General features: G+C 42.4%; 1 protein-coding gene across 21 annotated transcripts in view; it reads left to right on the forward strand.

The window, feature by feature from the left end:
• KLF12 (KLF transcription factor 12) overlaps window positions 1-24,697 on the forward strand; it is a 246,156-nt gene that overhangs the window by 153,387 nt on the left and 68,072 nt on the right. For all 21 annotated transcript variants that reach the window (XM_080556836.1, XM_080556823.1, XM_080556838.1 and 18 more), the window contains one exon: window positions 13,908-14,043. In XM_080556836.1, the coding sequence (XP_080412962.1) occupies window positions 13,908-14,043 (136 nt within the window). The remainder of the gene's footprint in view (window positions 1-13,907; window positions 14,044-24,697) is intronic.

Raw genomic sequence — 24,697 nt, forward strand, 5'->3', positions numbered from 1 at the left:
ATCTCTCCCTCCTTATCTGTTAATATTTCTATCCCATACTGTCATCTTTTCTATTGCTGTGCTTCCTTTTCCATGGAATCATTCATCCTGGTGCTCTCAGTCACAGTCCAGTCCTTCAGGAGAGTCTCAGATCTACTTTTCTCCCTCCAAATGTGCTTATCATTTCTGCTCTCTGTCCTGCCTCCTCTCTCATGTTTTTCACTCACAAGATTTCCTGTTAAATCAAACCTTTTCTGCAGCATTGAAAACCAGATGGGTTTGCAGAGTTTTCTCCTGTATACCTGAGCTGCTAGTAGCATACAACCACAGAAAGCTCATCTAGCTCCAACCCCCTGCCATGGGAAGGGACACCACCCACCAGACCAAGTTGCTCAAAGCCCCATCCAACCTGGCCTTGAACACCTCCAGGGATGGGGCATTCACAGCGTCTTTGAGAAACCTGTTCCAGTGTCTCACCACTCTTATAGTGAGGGATTTCTTCCTTATATTTCTTGTATGTTTGCTTTCTTTTAGTTTAAAACCATTATCCCTTATCCCCTATCTTTCCTTTAGGCTCCCTTTAAATAAGACTTCATGAGGTCTCCCCAGAGCCTCCTCTTCTCCTGGCTGAACAACCCCGGCTTTCTCAGCCTCTCTTCACAGGAGAGATGCTCCAGCCCTCTGAGCATCCTCTGGACCTGCTCTAATAGGTCCATGTCTTTCTTGTGCTGGGGACCCTAGAGCTGAAAACAGTGCTCCATGTGGGATCTCACAAGAGCAGAGCAGAGGGGGAAGATCACCTCCCTTGTCCTGGGGGCCACACTGCTTTTGATGCAGCTCAGGATAGGGTTGGCTTTCTGGGCTGCAAGTACACATTGCCAGCTCATGTTGAATTTTTCATCCACCAACACCCCCAAGTTCTGTGCAGGGCTGCTCTCAATCCATTCGTCACCCAGCCTGTACATTTGGGATTGCCCCTGCACATGGGTTGGATCTTGTATTTGTCCTTGTTGAACTTCATGGGTTCCATTTGGGCCCACTTTTGAAGCCTGTCGAGGTCCCTCTGTATGGCGTCCCCTTCCTATAAAGTGTCAACTGCACTACTCAGCTTGATGTCATCTGAAAACTTGTTGAGGAGCACTCGGTCCCATTGTCAGAGAATCACAGAATCATCAAGGTTGGAAAAGACCTCCAAGATCATCTGGTCCAACCATCTCCCTACCACCAATGTCACCCACTAAACCATGTCCCTAAGCACCAGGTCCAACCTTTCCTTGAACACCCCCACGGACGGTGACATGTCTATGTCACCAATGAAGATATTAAACAGCAAGGGTCCCCTGAGGGACACCACTCTTCTCTGGTCTCTACCTGGACATTGAGGCTTTGAGCGCTACCCTTTGGATTTGGACATCTAACCAATTGCTTATCCACCAAACAGTCCATCCCTCAAATCCATGTCTCTCCAACTTACAGAAAAGAATGCTGTGTGGGAACGTATAAAGGGTTTTGCACAAGTCCAGGTAGATGATGGCAGTTGCTCTTCCCATGTCCCCAGTCACTTCCCTGTCTTCCATAAGCCTTAATATGGTTTCTAAGAGGATCTGCTCCATAACTTGACCAGGCACAGAGGTGAGCATCCCATCAGGTCCTGGATCACACACTGCATTCCCTAGGTATCATGCTACAAAAACACCCTTCAGTCAGACTGGGTCTTGTTGCAGGATTAAAACCTCTCAGTTCACCTAGTTTAAACCAAAATCAGGATTGGAGCATTTTAGGAACTTATTAAAAACACATAATTAGAAGATAATCAGAAGACTATACATCCGGGATCAGTGTTGGTAATACAACACTGGGCATTTGCAAAGTCTTACTGAATACGTACACATTTTTGACAGCTTTCTGTAATCCCAAAACACTCTAATCTCAGATGTGCACACAAGCATGCAGTTACATGCACACTTCCCTACCATCTGTGAGGCAAAGATCACTTTCTTCAGTGGTCACCATTGTTCTCTGGTCATCAAAACCTTGACGAGTGTTTGAAGATTTTTTGTGCATGATGACCACCAGGCATTATTATATATTTAAGTATTCCAGCACATTAAAATACCATGAAAAACTCTTTCCTCGCCTTTTTCCCCCTGTTCAGCAATAGTGTGTGTTGCTCAAAGGTGCAATTAGAAGCACAGCAGGTAGCAACAACTATGGATAAGGTTGCCCGAGAGTTTCCATTAAAACCCCATCTTCGGTTTCTCGAAGTTTGTCTATATGTTAACCATTTAGGCTAACATTTTACATGCTGAATTTCTGCCTCAGGCTGTTTCTTTTATCTTTTTTTTGTTGTTGTTTTCTTTTATTACTTTGAGAAAAGTTTCAAGAAAAACTATTCCGCTCTTCCTGAAACCGAGAGTAGAGAAAAAATGTAGCATTTTCCATGCTGAAAAATTTATTCCAGCTTTTTTGGTGCAAAACTCTAGAACCTCTCTGGCATTGTGCCATGAGCCTTGGGTTTAGTTTGGACAGTTGTCCATTTTTTGGTATTCATAAGCACTTGCAGAAAACCAGCCAAGTTTGGAGGTCTGAAAAAAAAAATCAAAATCCCCTTAAGGGGTAAAAAACACAAGAAAGAGTGGCTGGGGAAAGGCAAGGAGAAGCTTTGCTGGGATTTTGAAATAAAAGAGATCCAGGCAGAATTTGTACTGTGGAAGGGAACAAGGAGAGGCTCTGATAGAGAGGAGCAAAACGGCCTGGCATGGTAGCAATACATTCCCCTACAGACTCTGGTCCAATTAGCCTGAGTCTTTCCACTGCTTTCCTCTCAGATGATATCCACAAATACTACTGGCAAATCATGTCCCTCTAGCGGCAGATTTTGTCAAAGATAATATCCCTAAAAATTGTTCTCCATACTTCATAGAGTTGCTCCATTCACCGAAGGGCGTTCCAGAAGCTCCCCCTGGTGATGGTGCACCAAAGACCTGCACAACTTTGGTATTTCTGTTTTTTCAGGTTCAGGTGTTTTTTCACTCTTACGGGTTTTAAAGTTTTCAGAAGATGCAGCAAGTTGCAAAATCCAGCATTCAAAACATTACATACTTAAATTTGCCACCTGAACTTCAGCTTCTCATGTATGTAAGCTCCCATAAAGACACTGGCACAGACTATTTGTATGTTACTACATCTGTGTATAGACCTAGGAGAAATAACAGGATTTCATCTTTTCACAGCTTACACATGCCGTATTCCTATATGTTGATAGACTCATAACTAGTAAACGCAGTACCTGTTGCTACAGATTTTGCTGTGACTTAAAACAGGTAATACTACTAGATTATGTTATCCGCCACCCATTTTTTTAAAGTACAGTCTACTGTATTTATATACACATACACGCTATATTTCCACCAACTGTAAAGTTTATCCCACAAATGTTAATGCAATTTGTAGTACAAAGTTACAAATCTAAGAACCATTCCGTATGTTTAAAGGTCAGATTGTATGGTCTGTTTGTATAATTTATGCTATGGAAGAGACTCTTAATTAAAACCAGTAATGTTGCCTTTTTCGTTTCATGGGAAGCAATTATCCTTTCTGCATTTCAGTAGATTTTGGATCTGAGTTGCACCAGGGTGGAGAGTTTCTAGATTAGCTGTAATTTTTTGTTGTTGGACACACATCTTCCTAGGCAGTACGTACTCCAACCTGTCTGCCTCCACCTTCCTACCCCTCAAAATGTTTGCTATGTGAATCTCAATCCCTCTGTTACCGCAGTGTCTGGAAGAAATATTAGTGGTTCTTGGAAAGGAGAAGCAGGTTGGCAATGGCTAGCCAGGGAGAGAAGCAGGCTTGTGTTCGGGGAGGAACCCCTGTCACTGGAGATAGCGCATATATTTAAGAACTGGAGTAAACAGTAATTCTTACCAGAATGGAGAGCTAAAATACAGGTTGCAAGATATACTTTGCAGCTTAGAATTGAGAAGGAGGTTGTTTCAGACAAAGTAGCTTGTGTTGGCAGTCTTCTACTGAAATCTCCAGAAAAGTCAGATCTCGCGACTCACTAGTGACACGTGTAGATTTTTTCGCCACAGAAGCACGCACGCTTCAAATATTTATCAGCAATGGATTTAGCATCATATATATTTCTTGTTAGCAGCCGGTTTGGAAGGGAAACGAGGTAGATATGTATTCCAGCTTTGTTTGTGAAGCCAAGCATAAGGAGGATTAGGAAGGCCATTTTGACATGTCCTGAGTCCCTACACCTAATGGAAGCTGTTAGTTCCTTGTCTTCAGCGCCAAGAATGCCTCTGGCCCTTCAGTTCTGTACTCTCGTCAGCCTTGAGCTTTGATCTAGTTCCTTTTAACCCACAAATTTGGATCCAGCTGAAACACATGCATAAAACTTCTCGTTTACTTTATCCCTGCCTTGGGTTTTATTGTGAGTTGGACCAACCTACTGGAAACTTTCTGGTGTCTTATATATCTCTAGACTGTTGAAATGTGTTAGTTGCAATCTGCTACTATTTTTGTAGTGGCTTTGCGGTATTTTATTTAATATTAAATATAATCTGTCATTGTTTTCCCTGTTTACTTTTGGTGATACAGTATTTCTGTATTTTATGCTGAGCGTGGTTTAAATCTCAGTAGTCTCAGTAGTTCGGTTTTTGCATAGATGAGATCCCACAACATTCCAGTAGCTGGGAAGGAACAAAATCCTTTGTCTAAAAAAAAAAATGGTGTTGTATGTTTCTGTATACAAACCAGCGACAGAGATGCTTACATATGTGCATGTATTCCATCCATGCAATTGCTCTCACCTTTACATTTCTACACATAGCTACTCTTCTACAGGTTTCGTGCGAATTAATGTGATTGGTGAAATGATTTTAAATATTGCCTTTGATGGGATCCTAGCAATTAATATTCTCTGGTAGATTAGTTACACTGTGTTTGGTGCCAATTCCCATTCTTTGTGAACTATAGCTATGCTGGGTGCAGTTAACTGCTGTAGCTATATAGTCCCATAAAATCTCAATAAAATCTGAAAACTGTGGCGTATGGGTAATCTTGCCATAAATTGTAATAAAAATTACCCCTGTAGACTCGATATTCTGACCATTAAGTTCATGGATACTGCTGCTTTGTACATAAAGTTATATGAAATAAATCGACCAATTCTGCTGCCCCTACCAGACACCGAGCTGTTTTGATTGAAAATCTGATAGGTGCGCCCAGAGCATTTTTCAGCGCACAAAGTGCTTATAATGAACTTTAAATAGGAAGAAAAATACCCTACGTGTGCTTCGTATAGTATGTACCAGCTTACGAGGAGAAAATCGTGGATACCGTCATTCCCACAATGAGTGCATTTGCTAGGTCTCTAGAGGCAGGATTTGGTTTCCTGAGACACCTGTCTGAAACACGCTAGGTAAACCTGAGCATAGCACTTAATCTCCGAGGACTTTGTTTCAAGCATCTCGCGTACATCTATGTCTGAAAGTGTTGTTTCCATCATTCAAAACACATTGCAGCCTCTGTGATGCTCTCCTTCAGCGTTTTCCTGCTGGAGGACTTGGCGTGGGGCTCCTGTTCTCTGGGAACCTGCCAAGAAGGAGGATTTTCAGAAAAGGTTGGGGCTTGCTGGCTGCAGAGTTACACAGGCAGTTATTTCAGGTACTGAACTGTGCCACACGCCAAACACAGAGAGCAAAGTTATGTTTGAGACACTGTGGTATTCATAACTGTTGGCAGATCGCTGATTTTAATGATGATTACTGTGTCCCCCTGTGAATTCCTCCTCTTCCAGTCGAGCCGGTTTGGCCAGGGATCATTTTGTTCAGCATTGCTGCTGGGGACCGAGATGTCACCTTGGCATTAGTGGTGGAAGGGGACAGAGAGTGGGAGTGAGTGAGTGGGAGCAGGGCTGCTGCCATTGTCCCATCTTCAGGCACTTCTGAGATGCCCCAGAAACTTTTCTTCCTTTCTCAGGAAACTAAGGCATGACCGAGTCACCTGCCGAAGGCTCCTCTCGTCCTCCCCCCGGCAAAGAGTGGAGGTGTAATTTTCTCAACTGTATTTTCCAGTGCCATCCTTCTGGGAGTTTGGCAGCAGATGGCACCTTGCTGCCTCCCTCTGCACACACACACGTAGTAATTAGGTCCTTGAAAATGTAAATTTGGGGGCATGGGGTAATACTTGGTTTTTCATTCTTAATGGAGGTTAGTGCAGAGCGACTGCCACTTAAAACTAGATAGGATCTTCTTTTAGCTGCCATATGCCATCTTGCACTGGAAGCAACGGGAGAGGAAAAGTTTTGAAGTTTCAAAGAAAATAGCAAGCGTGGCTCTTTCAGGCTTGTTTGAGGTACCTCAGAAGTACTAATTTCTGCAGAATTTAATTTCTGCAGACCTAGTGGTGGGATGTCAGGGCCACTGGGAAACCCCATCATGAGCAATCACTTTGGCCAGCACGTTGAATACTAGGTGTTTTTCAGAGAAAGCACAGTGGGGAGTTTAATGTGTGAAACAAGAGCAAACCAGCTCTGAATTTGGAAATCATTCACAAAGCAGAAATAGATTTTTAATTATTTTAAGAGTGCAACTAAGTGGGATTCAGTTTTTATTATGCTGTGGTGTATCAGCAGGCCTACACGTATGTATGTTCGCAAAGCTATTAGCAGAGAAGTTACCTTAAATCAGAAAACTGAGGTATTAAAATAAAATGAGCCAGAGGCTTCAATATTTCAGGATGCTGAAATTTTCTCTATTTTCACACCAGCAAGCATTATCTTGTAATGAGTCATTTCAGCACTAGCTCATACTACGTGGCTTACCTATAAAGAGAGGCAAAACTCCTGATGGTTACTTAGTTTTCTCCTGCTCTTAAATATTTCATTCATTTTTAACCCAAGGGGCTCAGATTTGCTTTTAAATCAAAAGCAGTGTGTAGATGTGAAATTGCTTCTAGTGGATCTCAGCGAGCCTACCAATGGGATGAATTTTCATCCCTATCACTCGCAGGAAATTTGATTTGAGGAAATCAGATCAGGTTGTGGTAACTGAAAACCGCCTGCAGTTGCAGAGGTATGTCAGTGCACGGCCTGTTTCACCCTCAAGAGGGGACAGATTCAGACCACCTACTACAGGCATCCAGCCCCAGGTTTTTTGATAGTGCATGGCCTAAGCAACCAGGCCACAGCACTTGAGCTGTGTATCTCTAAATTGCTGGGAAAAAGTCGAGTGATTAGGACATGTAAGGGTGGAGCAAACCTCTTTTTGCCATCTCTCGAGGGAGCTCAGGTCTGTTCATTGTCCCAAAATGCTGAGCTTGCTGATGGAAAACAAAACACACCCAAGCATGCCTGGAGTGATTCCCAAATCAAAGTTTCACATGAAGCATGCCTGCCCCAGTGCAAACAGAAGCACACATTTAGAGAGTGGAGTAGGAGAAAAATACTCCAGTTGTGTGGCCCTGTGGCTACATTATTGCCCTGGGAAGGTGAAGGCTGCATCCTGGCCCCTGGATCCAAGGGGTTTGTCCATCCTCGAGCTGGCAGACTGGGTCATTCCTGGAGATTTTGTGCCAGAAAGCACAAAATAAGTCAGCGCTCCTTAAAAACTCATTGTGGAAGTTTAAATCTGTTCCAGCTTTTTAGAAGGGGTAATTTTGTCCCAAAAAAACACAGGATCAGGTATTGTCTGGCCCCTACAGCCAACATAAACTTTATATCCAAAAAACTGTGTTTAATTGGACAGAAATAGAAGCAAACTTATATCTGATCCAGATCAGACTTTCCTGTTGGCAACTGGCTGTTCAGATACAGTATTGATGGTAGACCAAGTTCTGGAGTATTTACAGGCTGGTTGCAACTTTCTTCAGAGCCATTTGCACATTGTACCTTAAAACAAATTCGGGATGAGTTCACTTGTACCACCTAAAAGGAAACTCCTTTTTGGCACAAGTGGTCATTGAGAAGTGATTGCATATATGTACATGTGTCAAGAGCAATTCTCTGCACTTTCTTTGGCAGAAAGGATCAGAAAGTGATGTGGCCACTTGCAGCCTTCTGTACTTGCAGACAGCCTTAAATAACTCTCCTGGCTCACTGGTCTTTCCAGCGTGTAGTGCTAACAGCTTGCTTCTGTAACTCCTGTGCTCTTTCAATGACACCTTTGTCTCATGAAAGCTGTCTCTACCTTGATTCTTTTCTCTTGCCTCACCTTAGCCTCATTCACACGTCACAAAACCACGGGATAGCTCTGTTGGACAAATGTTGCCTTTCAAGAGGAGTAGCAAAGGCAAGAAAACCTGTTCATTTCCAGAGCCTGAGCTTTATTAATTAAATGTGTCTGCCTGTGATAGGGAAGACTTGATTCAGTGGTACGGTGAGGTTTCTTCTGGACCTGCGGTCTTAAATTCAAGGAAAAGCTTGGTCCTCAGAGCAAAGTAGGGCACAAAGCAAGGTTAAAATGCACTGGCATGTTTTGTGGGCTCTCCTTCGCCTTGCTTGCCAATTGTATTCCATTACTCACTTGTCCTCCATGTTTTTCATCTCATTTGCTAAATTATCTTTTGCCTACATCTCTTCCTTATTCCCAGTCTGATGCTCATTAGGCCAATAATTACTCTTAATTCAGCATTTATGAACTGCTGCTGGTATTTATAAACCTTGGTGCCAGCAGTCCGACAGTTGTTCTTAGATGTCCAAGAGAAAGGCAAAGCTGTTGACATTAGTAGGAGTCATGAACTCTGAATGTATAAAAATCCTGTACTGCAGTTATCACGCTGTAGTGAGTGGTGAGGAGGAGATATCTGTTAGGCTTTCGGCCAGTTGGTTATTCACATGGCTCATTTGAGGAAGGAGAATAGTTTTAAAGGCTGCCTTTCCCTGCAGCAGCTGCAGCCGTGCTGGGCAGAAGACAGGGAAGCTTATGCCAGGTGTCGGAGGCAAAGCTCAGCCTCCTGGTTACCCACCTCTGCTCACCAGCATCTTGGCCATCCCAGTCTGCAAGCTGGAGAAGGAGCAAGATCCAGCCCATTTTGCATTTTGATCCACTGGTCTGGTATGGGAGAGTCCTTGGGGCGAGGAGCACCTGTAGGGCCAGCCTGCTCTTCATCACTTGCTCTCCTCCAGTGCTTGCAAAGCACTGACATAAAGGGAGAGCGAAAAATGAGAGGGTTGTAGGAAGACCAAGACTGAGCAGAAGAGGTCGTGAATGGAAAGTGGGACAAAAAAAGGGCTTCTATCTATATGGCTGACATTTAAAAATAAGGGAGTAATCCTTGCATCATTCTCTAATTTAATTATCATCTTTAAATAAGTTTGCTGTGAAAATATAACCAAAAATGGCCTTGAATTCCCCGCTTTTGAATTTGCCCAAAGATCCATTTCCATTCCTAGCATTTCACTCTCACCATGCCCATGTGTCACAACACCTTATGATGTACTCAGACGTTGGCTTCTGGTGAAGCAAGTAGCATCCATGGGGCAGAATTATCCAGTTTTCCTTAGCTGCAAATGCACAACCCCACTGCCAACTTCATGGCTGCATTAGGAGTATACAGAGTGGATGTACCTCACTGGGTACAAACAAAAAGGTGCTATTTTAGTATAATTGAGTTTTCATCTTAACACATTCCTCAGGTTATCTAGAAACAACACCGAATAGGATAGGAGTCTCAATAATATCTTAAGAGTCTTCTAGCAATCTGTAATAATAATGAAACTGTGCGTCTAATAAGGAACAAAAGTACGTAAGATACTCTTCATATACATTTAAACAAGCTTTCTGGGTAGGTGTATTCACGGTTAAGTGGTCAAAATTGGTGTATAAGAACTATATTATGGACTAAATTACTCGACTTTTGTGATTTTAAGTTAAGCCTAGGTTTAATCATAAGAAAGTTTCTGAGCTAGCCACTTAAGACTTTTACCATAATACAAGTTGGGTTGAGCCACAGTAAATGCAAAGTATTATTTTTCATATATATTTTCATTACAATTTTAAATTTATTAACAAATATCAGCTTTCAAAAATACGTCACTTTTAAAAATACTTAATTGTTGTATAGATATAAATGCATAACTTCTTGCAATGAGATGCACTGAAAGAAAGACTGAAAAAGTAACAAAATAAGTAATAATCATCTTAAATTGCATTTAACAAGGTAGCCTAAATAGGGTATAAGTATCCTCAGAAGTAGCACCTTCTTTAGGAGTAGCTTTCTGAGGCTAAATCAGCTGACTAGAGGGCTTAGTTGCTCTTAAAACAAGTACTAGGGTATCACTGATGCGCAGAAACACGTTGAATACCATCATGACTAAGTTGTGATTTTAAGAAACATAGAATGGTGTTTATTCCACCTAAAATAATAAAATGTTTTGAACAATTTCTGATGTCTGTCTCAGTGCAGCTCATCTTTTATTGTTAACAGTCTTTGCTTTGATAAGGAAAAGGTGTTTGCTTTAGTGTATGTCAAGAAATAACAAGCAATCAGAATGCAGCCAGTATTACTGAGGCACCTAAACTCTGTTAATAGAAAGCTAACAGAAGTACTACTGTGCATCTGTAAATGCACTGTGCTTCAGGAAGGGGTTGTTGCATTAGCTTACTGAACATATTTTAATAGTAATTTCTTTGTGAATTTCTTTAACATAAATAAAAATGCGGCTGAAGGGTAGTTATAATCACTCACTGTTCTTTCACTCAGAAGTGGTTCATAGCCAAGATATAAATTAAAATTTAAGACCAACTTTCCCTAGAGCCATCACTCATTTAGGGAGTGCTTTCTTTTCAAGAGCCCAGCTATCCATCAGTGCTACTTTTATGGCTGCATAGCTCTTGGAGTGTCCATTTCCCTCCCATTCTTCAGCGTAGCTCAGTCCCTGTTCTAGAGTCAGCAAACACAGCAACTTGAGAAATACTGCAAAATGGGAATTTTAACTGTGGCTTTCAGAGTTCCTTTCTAGCTGTAGACCTAGACCTGGGTGACTTAAATGAAGACAAAGTATACTTTTTTTTTTCTTTTCTCCCTGGTGTTTTAGCTGAACAGAGTTAGGGTTTACAAATACTGTGTATTTTTACCTTGAAGAAAACAGATTTCTCTAGCTGTATGCCTGTAACTATATTTTTGTTCTGACCCTCTCCCCATGTTTTGGTAAGGCTGTTAAGAACCTTCCTGTTGAAAAAGCCCTTGGCATGCCCTTGGCATCTGCCTGCAAGAGGTATTCTGTGATTCTGTGTCCTCTTAAAGCAAGAAAAAATAAAACATGCATTTGAATGTAGGGGACTGCAAAACCTGATTTCTTCAGGGTACTGTAGGCTTTAGTTTGGTGGAAGTTGACTGAGGCCTGGTTGGAGAGGGACTCTTTGTCAGGGGGTGTAGTGATAGGGCAAGGAGTAATGGTTTCAAACTAAAAAAAAAGGTAGATTTAGATTAGATCCTAGGAAGAAATTCTGTACTCAGAGGGTGTTGAGGCACTGGACCAGGTTGCCCAGAGAAGCTGTGGATGCCCCATCCCTGGAGGTGTTCAAGGCCAGGCTGGATGGGCCTTTGAGCAACCTGCTCTGGTGGGAGGTGTCCCTGCCTTGGAGCTAGAGGATCTTTAAGGCCCCTTCCAACCCAAGCCATTCTGTGATCTCTGAAGGGAACCTGTTGTGTAGGGCTCTGCTTCGGCAGAGCTGATGGGGAATAAAAGCTTTCTCAAAACACATGTAGCAAGGCCCAGAAAGTGTCCTCTCTCTGACACTGTGTTGTAGGAGAATACAAGCTAACAAACTGGAACAGTAAGCTCTTTAAATAAATAATCTTGGGTTCCCCTATTTCACCTGGCCAAACAAAATAAACACATTTGTAAACAAATCTCTTGCCTACCCCCCCTGCCTGCTCCTCCCTTGCAGAGTCAGGCATCTCTCCAGTTTTGCTCTCTACTCCAGATGCTTTCAGTGTCTCTCAGAGTTTACTAATCCCACATGGTATTTCATGGGTGAGGAGGACTGTCTCTCTTTACATCACCTCTCAGGTTTGTCTCTGGATCTGTCCCCTGGTACAGGCAACTCCCCAGTTCCTCTTTTGAACATCCCAGGTCACACTTGTGCCCCAGGGTCCCCGTCGCTTCACCTCTTGGTTTCCTCTCCCTGCCCATACTCAGTTGCTCCCCTGGGAAGGGTTATCCTTGCTTCCCTTCCCTGCGCAGGGCAGCAGACAAGATTAAAGGGTAGGCATGTAGCCCACGTTTCTGCTGTCCTTTCCTTTGCTGTCTCTTTTCTTCACAAAACGTACCTCGGGAGGGCTGACTGTGGCTGTCTGCCAGAGCCCACCCAGCCACTCTCTCACTCCCCCTCCTCAGCAGGGCAGGGGGAGAAAATAAGATGAAAGAGGTCATGGGTCGAGATAAAGACAGGGAGATCCCTTACCAATTACTGTCACGAGCAAACCAGACTTGACTTGGGGAAAATTAATTTAACTTATTGCCAATTAAAAACAATTGGGATGGTTAGGACACACACAGCCCTTTTCCCAGGCTCGGCTTCACTCCTTCATTCCCAACCCCTCTACCTCCTTGCCCAGCATGAGCAGCAGAGGGGAATGGGGGTTGCGGTCAGTTCATGGCAGTTCATCTGTGCTGCTCCTTCCTCCTCACACTCTTCTCCTGCTTCAGAGTAGGTTCTCCACGGGCTGCAGTCCTTCAGGATAAGCCTGCTCCAGCATGGGCTCACCATGGCTTGCACTTCTTGTCATAAGAGCCTGCTCCAGCGTAGGCTGCAGGTCCTTCAGGATATATCCCCCTCCTGCAGCATGGGCTCCTCCACAGGCTGCAGTGCGGGTGTCTGCTCCACAGTGGCTCTCTCCACAGGCTGCAGGGAAACACCTTCTCTGCTGCGGCATCCTCAGTCTGCAGGGGAACCTCCGCTCTGGTGCCTGGAGCACCTCCTCCCCCTTCTTCTCTTCTGACCTTGATGTTCACAAGACTGTTTCTCACTTTTTTCTTCGCTGCCTGTGCAGTGTTTTGCCCTGTCTTTTGTACATTTTCCCCAAGGTGCCACCACCTTGGCTGCTGTGGTGGGGCCATTGGAGCCAGCTGGACACCGTCTGTGTCTGGCATGGGGCAGCCCCGGCCTCTCCTCATAGAGGAGCCCCCTGCTGCCAGCACCTTGCTGTGGACACCCAGGGCATTACCAAACACTAAACTGTAGATGGACAAAATAATCCTGCAACGCTGATGTTTGGATTTTCTTAAGACCCGAGAACATGTGACTTTTCCAACAAATCGGACTTAAAGGAAGAAGCTGCATTAGCCAGCATCAATCACCTGAAACTTAGTTGTCTGTGCAAAATATTTTGCAGTCTTTGACACATTATGTGGAGTCAAGTCATCTTCAGAGGTTCACACAGGTGTTGAATTGATTCAAAAGCCAGGACAACTGGCCTATTTTAGCTGCCTAGCTTTTAGTTGACTGGAGTGACATGGATCTCCACCTGGTATCTCAAGATGGACAGTCAAAATCCAAAGATTGCTCTTGAAATTTGGCTGTAAAATTTGCTCTCACGTGTGCTGTGTTGTACAAGGTGGAGGTACCACTTTCTCTTCGCTTTCCAAAGACAACCAGAATAAATAATTTTAGGGTGAACTGAGTTTTTGACAAACACTGTGTATATAGTTTTATTTGCATTCAGTAGCTCAGGTCTGCAGAATGCATTCCTATATTTTGTGTGCATTCGGATATTTGTATACAGGTGGAAACGTTTGTGTATATCTGCAGTACTGCTAGAGGACTTTGCAAATTCACCATCTGATTTGTGAAGCTCAGAGTAAACCATGCCATCCAGCCTAAGCAGATAGATGTGTTGTACACCCTAATGTTGCTCTGGGACAAGATTAATTTCAGCGCGCTCATATTAATCCATTATATGTCTCTTTCCAGCACAAATGGACCCCCGAGGCCTATCTCCCAGACAAATTAAAAGTGACAGTGATGATGACGACCTGCCAAATGTGACCTTAGATAGCGTTAATGAAACTGGATCTACAGCGCTCTCCATAGCCAGAGCAGTACAAGAGTAAGTATCACATTCTCAGAGTGAGATGAGTATCACCAACGTGTTCCCTGGCTGATGGAGACACCAGCCATCGGCAGCTCCGTGGAGGTGTCCCCTCCTCTGCAAGCCGATGTACCTGCCGGCATCCTTTCTGTTCAGCCGCATTCCCTTTAGGAAGAGATTGCTGCCTCTCTCTGCTCTCTCTGCTTCTCTTTTCACTTCTTTCTCTCCTCCCTAATTCTTAGATAAAGTTCCAGATTAAAATTATGTCTCCTGCTTTTTTTACTTGCAAAGCTTGTAGTGGTTTTTATATTCACTCCAGGTCAGACTTTCCCTGAAAAAAACACACTTCCTCTTGACTGAAAGCAGCATCAGGAAGCTTCATCTACTTGCCATCAAATAGAAATCACCCACATTTCTCATGAAGAATAGAGTAATTGAAAGGAAATTAGTGAGGGGCTTTGAACATTTTTTCCATTACTGTTATTTTTCTGTGTGCTTTTACTTACTGGAGGGACAAAAACCAGGTTCTTAATTTAATTCCTTTATTGCTTATTTAAAAAAAAAAAGAAAAAAAGAAAAAGTTTATCACTAACATTAGTAATTCTGTAGATGCATAAGCTTGCTCAGTCACTGTAGCAGCTGGAAGGGAACCAACTGTGAGGTAAATAAGTATTAATATCCCCATTTCATAGGTGAGGAAAATGAGGTTATGTGTAAAGGTCACCCTGTAAGTCTGAAGCAGAGCTGGAAATAGAACTAGAGCCTCCAGGCACTAAAGCCTGTGCTACCCCTACAAAACATATTACTCTATCCGAGAGGTTCAAACTGTGGGCATTCTGGACGTTATTAAATAGGAAGGGATATAATAAAGGCCATTAGACGCTGTTATATAATTTATTATAAATGCATTTTAAATGTTGTAACTCAATATCTAAAAGTACTTACATATTGTTGGTTTTTATTTCTTCCATGCCATCAATAGCCAGAAGCGCTGATGTTCCCAAAGCTATGTTCTGTACGCTGAGAGAAAACTAAGCTGTGTGTTGAGGGGGAACTATGTTTTTTGCATTGTTCAGGCGGTTGGCCAATGTGTTTTCTTCCTGAGGTGTTCCTTACTTCACCCTTTTCCCACCTAAGTCACCCCTCCCACCCACTCCCAAAGATGCAGGAAGGAAGAGGTGGTGTTGCAGACAAGACTGGCAGTAGTGATTCTGCACTGCATCCAGCCATGCTGCCTCTCTGTTTCAGTTTCAGAGACTCTCTGTTTCAGAGAGTCCACCTTTCACAACCCAGAAGGGCTTTCACCAGACACCCGCTAATTCATCTTCTGGTCAAGCACAGTAACTGTGATCCTCAAATCTACATTCCCCCTAAGCAGAGAGGGAGTTCATTATGGCCAAGGCAGGGTGTTGGCTCCCACTGCAATTAGCATGCTCCCATTCTGACAGTGGTAAAGGAAGGAAACGATTCTTCACAAGTGACACTGCTGCTTGATTGACAGGCCTCGCACATATTTTGAATTTGCTAGTAACAACACCAGGCCCTGAAGTGCTAAGTATTTTTTTCTCAGTTTATAGCACACATAATAAGCCAGAAAAATAATACAATCCGTCATTATTTTGAACTAAATAGTTTTGCCTAATTAATGAAAAGAGAAAGAGGCATGGAGAGCTAGCAAATACTTTTAATATATGACTGGCAGGCAGATTCTATTTTATGTGATTGATTTTGATGGAACATTTAGAGAATTGGTCAAACCATGAAAAGTGTTTTCGGAATAATGCATTCCACAATTTGTGAAGGAAAATGTGTCGAATATTGCTTGGCTGGCTCTGGAGCATGAGAATTAAATTAAGAAATTTAATAATATAACATCAACTCATCCTTGTTACAGGTTATATTTAAACAGTAATCTGTTAGTTTATTTCAAAAGCCCCATTAGGAAAATTTAATTTGACTGTGATCTGCAATTTGTCTTATTTTTCACTTCATTCTCAGTCATAGACGCTGTACGTACAGCTGCCGAGCTGAAAAGAGATGTTAGCGCATTATACCAACTCCACTCAATCTATTTCTTCCCTGGTCTATAATATATTGCCTTACAGACAGGCTCCATTCCGTATAATTTTGGCATCTAATGTGTACCTTAATTTTAGATGTCTAGCAAAGCAGTCCTCTGAAAATAAAAGACCACATTCTACATACTGTTGTTGCAGAGAGGAAAGTGCCTTTGAAGCTTTCCAAAGGGAGATCCTGTGTGCTCAGTTTGGCAGCTAAACTTAGTAGTCAGGAATTTCCTCTGAAGACGTGGAAAGGCACCTACCATTCTGCTGAGTAACTGGGCAGCGTAGGTGCACGCATAGAAAGACCGCCTAAATCTTAGTAAGTCGTAGGTCTAAGCTAAGTGTTGAGGTGAAGCAGGCTGGACCTCAGAGCATTGAAGACTGTCCCATAGCATTTAGTCTTTCTTAAGTGAGCTTGTCAGTGCTTTCTTGTAAATAGTTCTACAGTTAACAACGAAAAATAACTTACTGCTGAGAGAGAGTCTTCTCTTTCTATCTGGGAAGTACAGCATGGCACCTCCAAAGGGATGGCATTATCCTTTCCTTCAATATTATATTGCTGTTGTGCAGTCTTGCCTTTGTTAAACATAACACTAAGCCGAGTTTTTACATGACAGTGGCACGTGCCAGACAACAACGGACCTTTTCCAGTTTGTGTTTCAGACATTTTTTAAATTGTCCTTCATAAGGATATTTAATTATATATATGTATATAAATATATTTGTCTATTGGCCCTTATTCCCCAACTGCCTAATTGGACATCTGCAGCATAGGTACCTGCATCCAAGCTAGTTATCTGGCCTCACGGCACACGGAGAGCACAGCAGCTGATGTGCCCAAGTGGTAATTCTCTGAAACTATGCTAGCTGTCTAATTTAGGGAGAGAGTTAAGCCCATGAGCTCCCATTCCTCCCCATTGACTGCAGGCCCTGCAGTTCTCTGGTGTGAGGGGAGGGTAAGCCACCCCATGGCCTGACTCAGGAGTCACCGTCCCTGGGGGTGTTCAAGGCAAGGTTGGAGGTGGCGCTTACAGACATGGTTTAGTGGGTGGTATTGGGTGGTAGGGGGATGGTTGGACCAGATGGTCTGGAAGGTCTTTTCCAAGCTTAATGATTCTATGATTTTTAAGCTTGTTGCCTTGCAAATTACCCTTATGTGGCTAGGTCATAGGACACTTTGGAATGCTTATGTGACAGCTTTGCTTTTCGTGTCCTCTAAAAGTGAAGGCATCCTCCTGTGTTTCTGCTTTGTTTTAAGTCCACTATAGTCTAACTAGAAAAAAAAATATCTTACCAGTAAAAATTCTGACAATCAAACGCTAAGAGACACGTTTGGCATTAGTTCTTATTTACTTAAACAGAATGTAATTCACTTGCATATTTGTAAAATAACCAAGTATGACTATTTTTTCTCAGGAAAATTGCCTTCTTGCTGCTAGCTTTATATTGGCAGAGCTTGCAGATTTCTCAGTACTTCTTTCGGAATTACTTCATAGTCCTTCTTCAGTTCAATCAATAATGTAAAGTTATAGATAAACAAAGTCATTATTTCCAGCAGGGCACTTGGGTGAAATTTCTTTATGTGAGAGTGCTGCTTTATGGCAGTTCCTGTGCTTTACCATAACTTGGACTAGGAATAATTTATTAATCTCAGATAATTTGCTCTTGATAATAAATATTGCCACGATATGTGGATTTCAGTGGGCTTTGCACTGTAAGCAACATTTCATCCTTTTCGTAGCATGTTTTACAAACTCATTCTGACATGTAGCTCTCTAACAAAGAACAGATTTGCCTCTATATACCTGACACCGCTGGGTGCTTATTACACAGCCAGAATAGCATCATATATTCAGGGTCAAATCTCAGATACACTCCAGAATTCTTTATGAAGCCAAGAAAAGAGAAAGCATTAGTCAAGCCCTAGAAGACCAGTAAAATTTTTAAGTTCCCCTTTTGGAGGCAGAGTGCTGTTCCCTCAGCATGGCAGCCCTCCCACCCCTCCATTGCCCTGATGCAGCGGGGCTCAGGAGCCATCCCATGGCACACAGCAACACAAACCTTGAACGGGGCATTCAGCTTCTTCTTGCCCTGCACACTTGCACCGTAAAACCTCAGTATTTCAGACCACGTAGCTCTCTCCCCCAAACACACATGCCATGTGATTTCTCCTACCTGCAGAGACTGAGGGCAGCAGTGGGAGAGGCAGAGGGAGGGTGGTTTTTAGTGTGAGCTTTTGACCAGTGTGTTGTTTAAAATCCAAAGATCCAGAAATTTCTCTTTCTGCCCTTACAGACATTTCTGCTCCTTATGAGGTGTAGGTGGAGGGAACCCCTTTGATGAAACCATTTTTCCACGTCAAGGAGAAGATGGACTGTGCATATAAACTAATGTTGCTTGAGTAAGCTTCTTGTTTCTCTGGAATGAAGCAGAGACAGAAAATTCAGAGAGGAAATCCTGAATACTTGTAGTGATAGCTGCAGTTAATTCATAGAAATGTGATTTGTCATTGGGATGTGACTGTGCTGACCTTTAGCATGAACTCTTTCTTGCGCTGCGCTGGATACTGCTGGGTGCTTGTAGGAAAATGAAATAGAGGGCTTTGACCCTACTACGCGTTCTCTTTGGCTACGTTACGTGATTGATACGTTAATGCTAATGTGATCATCTTACTTTATTTTTAAATTCTGCTCGGTTTTATTATCGTAACACAGCAGAAGAAAGTTTTGGTTACTGCACGAGAGAAAAAGAAAGTCCACAGCAGATAGACAGCACAGCCACAGTACCAAGTTGATAAGTAGTTTTTGAGTCTGATTTTTTTTCTTACCTTTTCTTCTCCCTCCTTTTCTTCAATGTAAATCAACTTCTGTGTTGATTTTTATCTCTTTTGAGGTTTATAAGTGTGTTCCCATCAGCCATTCATTTTCTACATGGATAATATCTGTTTTCCTGCTTCAGCTGCAATCATTACTACTATTGTGCTGTTCATTATAGGGAACTTCTGCCTCAGTTTTTTCCTCTAGTTACTGACAAAATACTTTGCCCTGAGTCTCCCAAGAAGCATAAGTGAGAGTGTTTTGGCAGTACTTGTTTGAACTTTGCTTCTCTCTCCTCTGGTACATCCACCCTCTGTGAACAAATGCTCAATTTAAAACTGGCACACAATTGGATGGTGACTTTGCACACGAAGAGCTGAGTAGTGCTGCTCCAGAATTTCTCAATAAAGCATTTTTTTTCACTGGAGAATGCTAGTTTGTCTAAAGTAAAATTGTGGGAATACATCAGCTTCAATTTGACTTTTCTCATGAAGATTTGCCAAGTCTGGGGTGCGTTTTTCCATTGCAGTAAATTTTTTCCGAGCAGAAGATTGCTCAGTTGCTGCGATGCTCATGGGGGGCACTGGGGCCCCAAACAGAGAAAACTGAATTGGCCATGAGTCTCCCACCTCCCCACAGACTCTTTTGGCATGGGGTTTCTCCTCAGCCCTCTCAAGTCACTGAACAAACCTATCTGACTCACTGAGCATTAAAAATGAGGTGCGTATGCAGATACCTAAGTGAGATGCACTGGTGACATAGAGCCCAGTAAGGCAGACAAACATCTGTATTGTGGTTGATGCCCCCACTTCGTGGATATTTCTGTCCTAGTTTTATTTTTTGTCAGCAGTCTCACATCTGTATCCTGTGGCAGAAAAGAAAGGGACTGTGCTGTGAAAAGTGTTGCTGGGTTGGACAAGGGCTGGCAGAGGAGAGCTGTGTCCCAGCCAGCTTAGGGAACCCCCGAGCAGTACTGGCTGGTGCAGTTTGGACTTAACCTTGCAGCAAGGTTCGTCTCTCATAATTTAAGCTACCTGAAAGTTAAGCTCAAGTGTTTTGGATTTTCACAGTAGTAGAGTAGAGATGTGCATACTTCTAGGTCCAATTTTTGCATCTTTCATCCAACCCTTCTCAATCATCTCATGCCTTTTGGAGGTGCCTGTCTTCCCCCATGGTTATAAAGGAGCCTGCACAAATTCCTTAGGGAGAATGGTTAACCTTAAGACTGCTAAAGTTACGTGAGGAATTGTACTCTGTGTGGTTTTCTGAGGCCATGATAGAAGTCTGTGACTCGTGAAGAAACTGAACCGGTATATCTAAACTTGGGGACTATGCCATTGCTGTAAAGTGTGATTTATACTTACACGCAGTTCAGATAACTCAGTAAAGAAGTGCTGACTTCTATAGTGTATTTAGATTGCACTTTACAAACTTATTTGTAGACCTATACTATTCTATGAAGGTTCTTTTCTTTTTTTTTCTTTTGCATATGCCACATTTTACAAAAAAAAATAAATTAATAACTTGACAGGCTGGGCAATAAAATCAAAGGATGCCATTCTGTGCATGCACAGAGATTCTGGGATTGTTGGTGTGAAAATCTCTTGTATGTGTCTCAGAGCCTTTTGCCAGGATAACAGATTTCCCATCAGCCAGTGATCATTAGGAACAAGTGCCAGGTGGACGGCAACTGTAAATCAAAAGCAGCTTCTACAAAGAAGTTGCCATAGCTGCCTGCTTTGAAAGGATGGTATTGCTTAAATGACAGTGTATTAGGAGACAGGGATATTGTCAAATTATTCCCTGAAGAAAGCTAATGTGAAAAGAAAAAGCTTTCGGCTTGGTCTACACAAAAATATTTTTTTTCCAGTCCACCCTGCAACAGTAAGTTACCAGTGACTGTTCATAGATGAGTCTAGAGCAAGGAGGCATTGCCATTAGGAAATCTGCTCTCTTCTTTTGAATCACTTTGAAGTGGTAGGCACTGAGCTGCAATACATATTTTACCATACCATTGCTAGGAGTAATATTTTCCTTTGAAGAGAAACATTTAAATTAATAAGCATAATAAGTTGAAAGAGCCAAGGAATCCCGGCCCTGTTAAAGTCCAGGTGACTTTTACCATTAACTTAATTGCATCTAATGATCAATTCTGAAACCATAACAGAAATCTGAATGCTAAAAAGAAAAAAAAAAAAAGTAACACTTGGCCTGTTTTGAGACCAGTATAGTGCAGCAAGAGAGTTATTTGTAACATTTGGGTTCACAGATAACTTTCTGTATGTCTCTTTCATTACCTTTATCCATTACAAACAAACTTTCAAAGATCTTGTTTCCTGGCTTCAGTTCAGTATCTATATTTAATTGTCTAATATAATTGTCGTCTCAAAAATAGATTAAATTTGTTAATTCATTTTAATTTCAGTCCAAGAAGTGCCAATCATTTCAAGGTAGTTATCAAACTTTGTCGTTATTGGGATTTTACATCACTAAACATGTTTACACAAGTGTGCCTTGGAATAAAACGCCCCAAAACAATAGAGTATGATTATAATTCATATAGCACTTTTTATCTTTGGAGTGCTTTGCAAACATTAACTAATTAAATTGTACGGGTCCCCTGTGTGTTCAAATATTATAATTATCTGCAGGTTAGTGACTTGCTTAAGGCACACAGCAAAGCAGAGGATGAGCTGGGATCTATTCCCACGCTAAATCCACTGCTCTGTGTTGCTCCAGAGTGAAGCTCTAGTCATTAGTGGTTAGCTATGTGAAATGCCTTTTATTGATGGAGGAGGATGCATTGTGTGATTGCTTCAAGAGCATGACACTGAAATATGAATTATAAGTAACAATATGTATGACTGCTACCCAGTTAGCAGTTTGTGTGCCTATTTGGCAGGAGTTTCCCCGATGATTCATTATTCAGCTTTTTCTGTATTTTCTTTCTAAATCAGCACAGAAAGCAGAGGCAGAAAGGTGTGCATTAAGAAATTCAGAGCTGCAGCAAATACTCGTCAGCGTGGATTAGACAGCAGAACTCTGCCAGAAAAAGCCAGAATAAAACTACCTCAGTGAACTGCTACCTTGACTTACTGATAAGAAAAAGAAAGAGCATTGTCCTCTGCTGTCACTTGAGCCAAAATTACTTCTTTTTTCATTATCTAGATCAGATAAGTTTTTATCTTTCCTTTTCCATATGGCAGTTCCTGTGATTTTGTGACAGACAAACATGCAGCACAATTAATTCTTAATAGCAGTGCTCATACCAACATATGAAAAGTGTTTCCTGAGTGTTCAGATCAGTGAATGCAAAAACATGAAGGAAGTTGTGTAGGTCCCAGGTATATGTAAAAGGCATGCAAAGGAGGGCACTCTTAAGACAGGAACACCATTCAGCCAGGCATAATTGAGTAAGCATGTGAATACAAGATTCTAAACAAACAAACAAACAAACAAAAAAACCACCACCAACAACAAAAACCACAATGTATTTTTTCTACTGTTCTCCTTTCTTCTTCACAATGGGGAAAGGTTGTCGTGGGTTTTCCCCTTTATTAGCTCCATCTTGTTTCACTAAGAGTCACTCCACTGCAACCTCATTTCTCACAGCAAGTTCTTTTTAGGCTTCAGGTAAAGAGGAATGACAGGAGGTTCCTGGATGATGGATATAGAAGAAATTTTTGTGCTGAGCCCTTGTGCCGAAAAGGTGTCGTTGTCCATGGGTATGTGGCTGAGGACGTGACCATTACTATTTTGAACACTTCAAGGCAGGGATAATTGGAGCTTAAAGCAACCACGCATATGAAGTTACTCTAGGCAAAATGAAAGTAACTGAAGGCTGAAATAAGAGAGAAAGCAAATCAGTGGCTGAGACAATGTCTAATGCTGAGGTGTGTCAGAAGTAACAACAGTCACAAGTGCCAGAGTCAAGCTTCTTTGTTGTAGCCATGACACACAAAAGACACGTCAAGAATGAAGTTTTGGGCAACATTTTTATTTATTTATCCCCCTGGGATATACTGAGCTGCTGCAGGATAGTGATGCACGGAAATAGGAAAACTGAGGCAGGAAGAAACTAAAGAGGAGACCACAGTGGATCAAACCCACTCTTGCTTAGCCTGTGTCATTAAGCTCAGGCAGAATGGAGTGGGCTGGCAGGTCAGAGGCTGCCCTGAGAAAATGCTCATCCTAAGGCTTGTCTACAGTGGCTGCTGCATGGGGAAACCTCCAGCATTTCAAGCAGAACCCAAAAATGAGAGAGCTGATGACCATAGCTTTCTCTTTGGGCAGGTGGCCAAAGAGTCAGAGTCAAATAAGTTCATAGGAGGAGCTAGAATAATGACTGAATATACACAAATCTCAATCACAGAGGTTTTGAAAGTGGAAGAACAGGATAATGTTTAGTAAATTATTTGCTTAGCTAGAGAGGTTGATTCCCTTTGCACTCAGCATTTCCACTGCCTGACTTTTTTTTTTTTTTGTATCACTGTATAATTTCTCTGAGCTTCTTAGCCACCACTAAGGCAGAGTCTTGCTTGCAAATGTGTTTGAATCCTAATAGCACGCTCTACCAAGAACATGCAGTTTTGTAATGGGCACACGCCTGTTAATGTACCACATGGCATAGAGATACCACTAGTCCCATACAATGTGCATGAGCTACATGTGCTCAGAGCCAGGATGAACCATGCAGGCACTTGGGACAAGGTGTGGACTGTCAACTTTGGGGTCCTGGTGGAAGCGTTGTAAGGTTATAAAATATGTGTTTGGCTCCAGCAGTTTCAGAGCACCTACACAAGGTATCAGCACTCCCTTAGTATCATCAGCAGAGAGTTAAATGCTCTGGTTACCTGCTAGGTGCATGGCTGTGGGTCATCTCTGTTCTCTGTGGAGCTTGTGACCTGATCATTAAAGCCAAAGTCTGGAAAAAAAAAGTTTACATTGCCAACTTCTCATTGTGGAAAATGAGAGAGCAAGCACTCTATTCAGAGCTTACCTGCTTCTACCTATTTTAAAACCCATCCTATCCTCTTCCTAGCAGCCTCACAGGAGGGGATCCACTCCTTCTAAAGATATGATGGGCAGGGGCAGCAGTCATGCAGCCACCTACCTGCGGCATAAAAAACTAGAGGTTAGCACACTGACTCAGGAAGCCAGATACCCAAGTTTGCCAACTGAATACAAGGCTAGGATGCAAAAGATACCCAGGAGTGGCCCCACAACATCCTTTTTCTCTTCTTTTTCCTCCTACACTGGTATTTTGCATTGGAAAGTGACTATTAGAGATCCCTTTTTATGCTGAATCCATGTTGTCGAGTGTGTTTTAGCCATTTCCAGAGCACAGAAAAACTTCAGCCCCGGAGGCAAGGGTTGGGCTTCTGGATCAGAGCAGCGTTGGGGTGGGAGGTAGGTGCTCAACTGTCCAGACAGGATGCATAGGCATGCACTTAAATGCCAGTTTCTCCCTTCTATTCCTCATCCACCCCAACATGAATGGTATTTTAAGGTACATTTTAATCTGAAAATGTGGCTTGTAAACTTGTTTGTCCCACTCAGATGTTAGTAAAATGAGAATAAGGCAGCCAACTAGGGGCAGGAAACTCGTCAGCCATCTCAGGCTAAGTTGTCCCACTTGCGAGCCACAGCCTTTTGGCTTTCAGGCCAAACCAAGGGGAACATTGCAAGTTTTAGGTGTCTTTTGGGTTCTTTGAAAGATGGATTTTCTGGTGGTTTTTCTCTTTAGTGCCTAGATACTGGAAGTCCTTACCAGAGTTTTAATTGTCTGCTGAA

Source organism: Anser brachyrhynchus (assembly GCF_964034855.1).
Source record: "Anser brachyrhynchus genome assembly, chromosome: 1".
Classification (NCBI taxonomy): Eukaryota; Metazoa; Chordata; class Aves; order Anseriformes; family Anatidae; genus Anser; species Anser brachyrhynchus.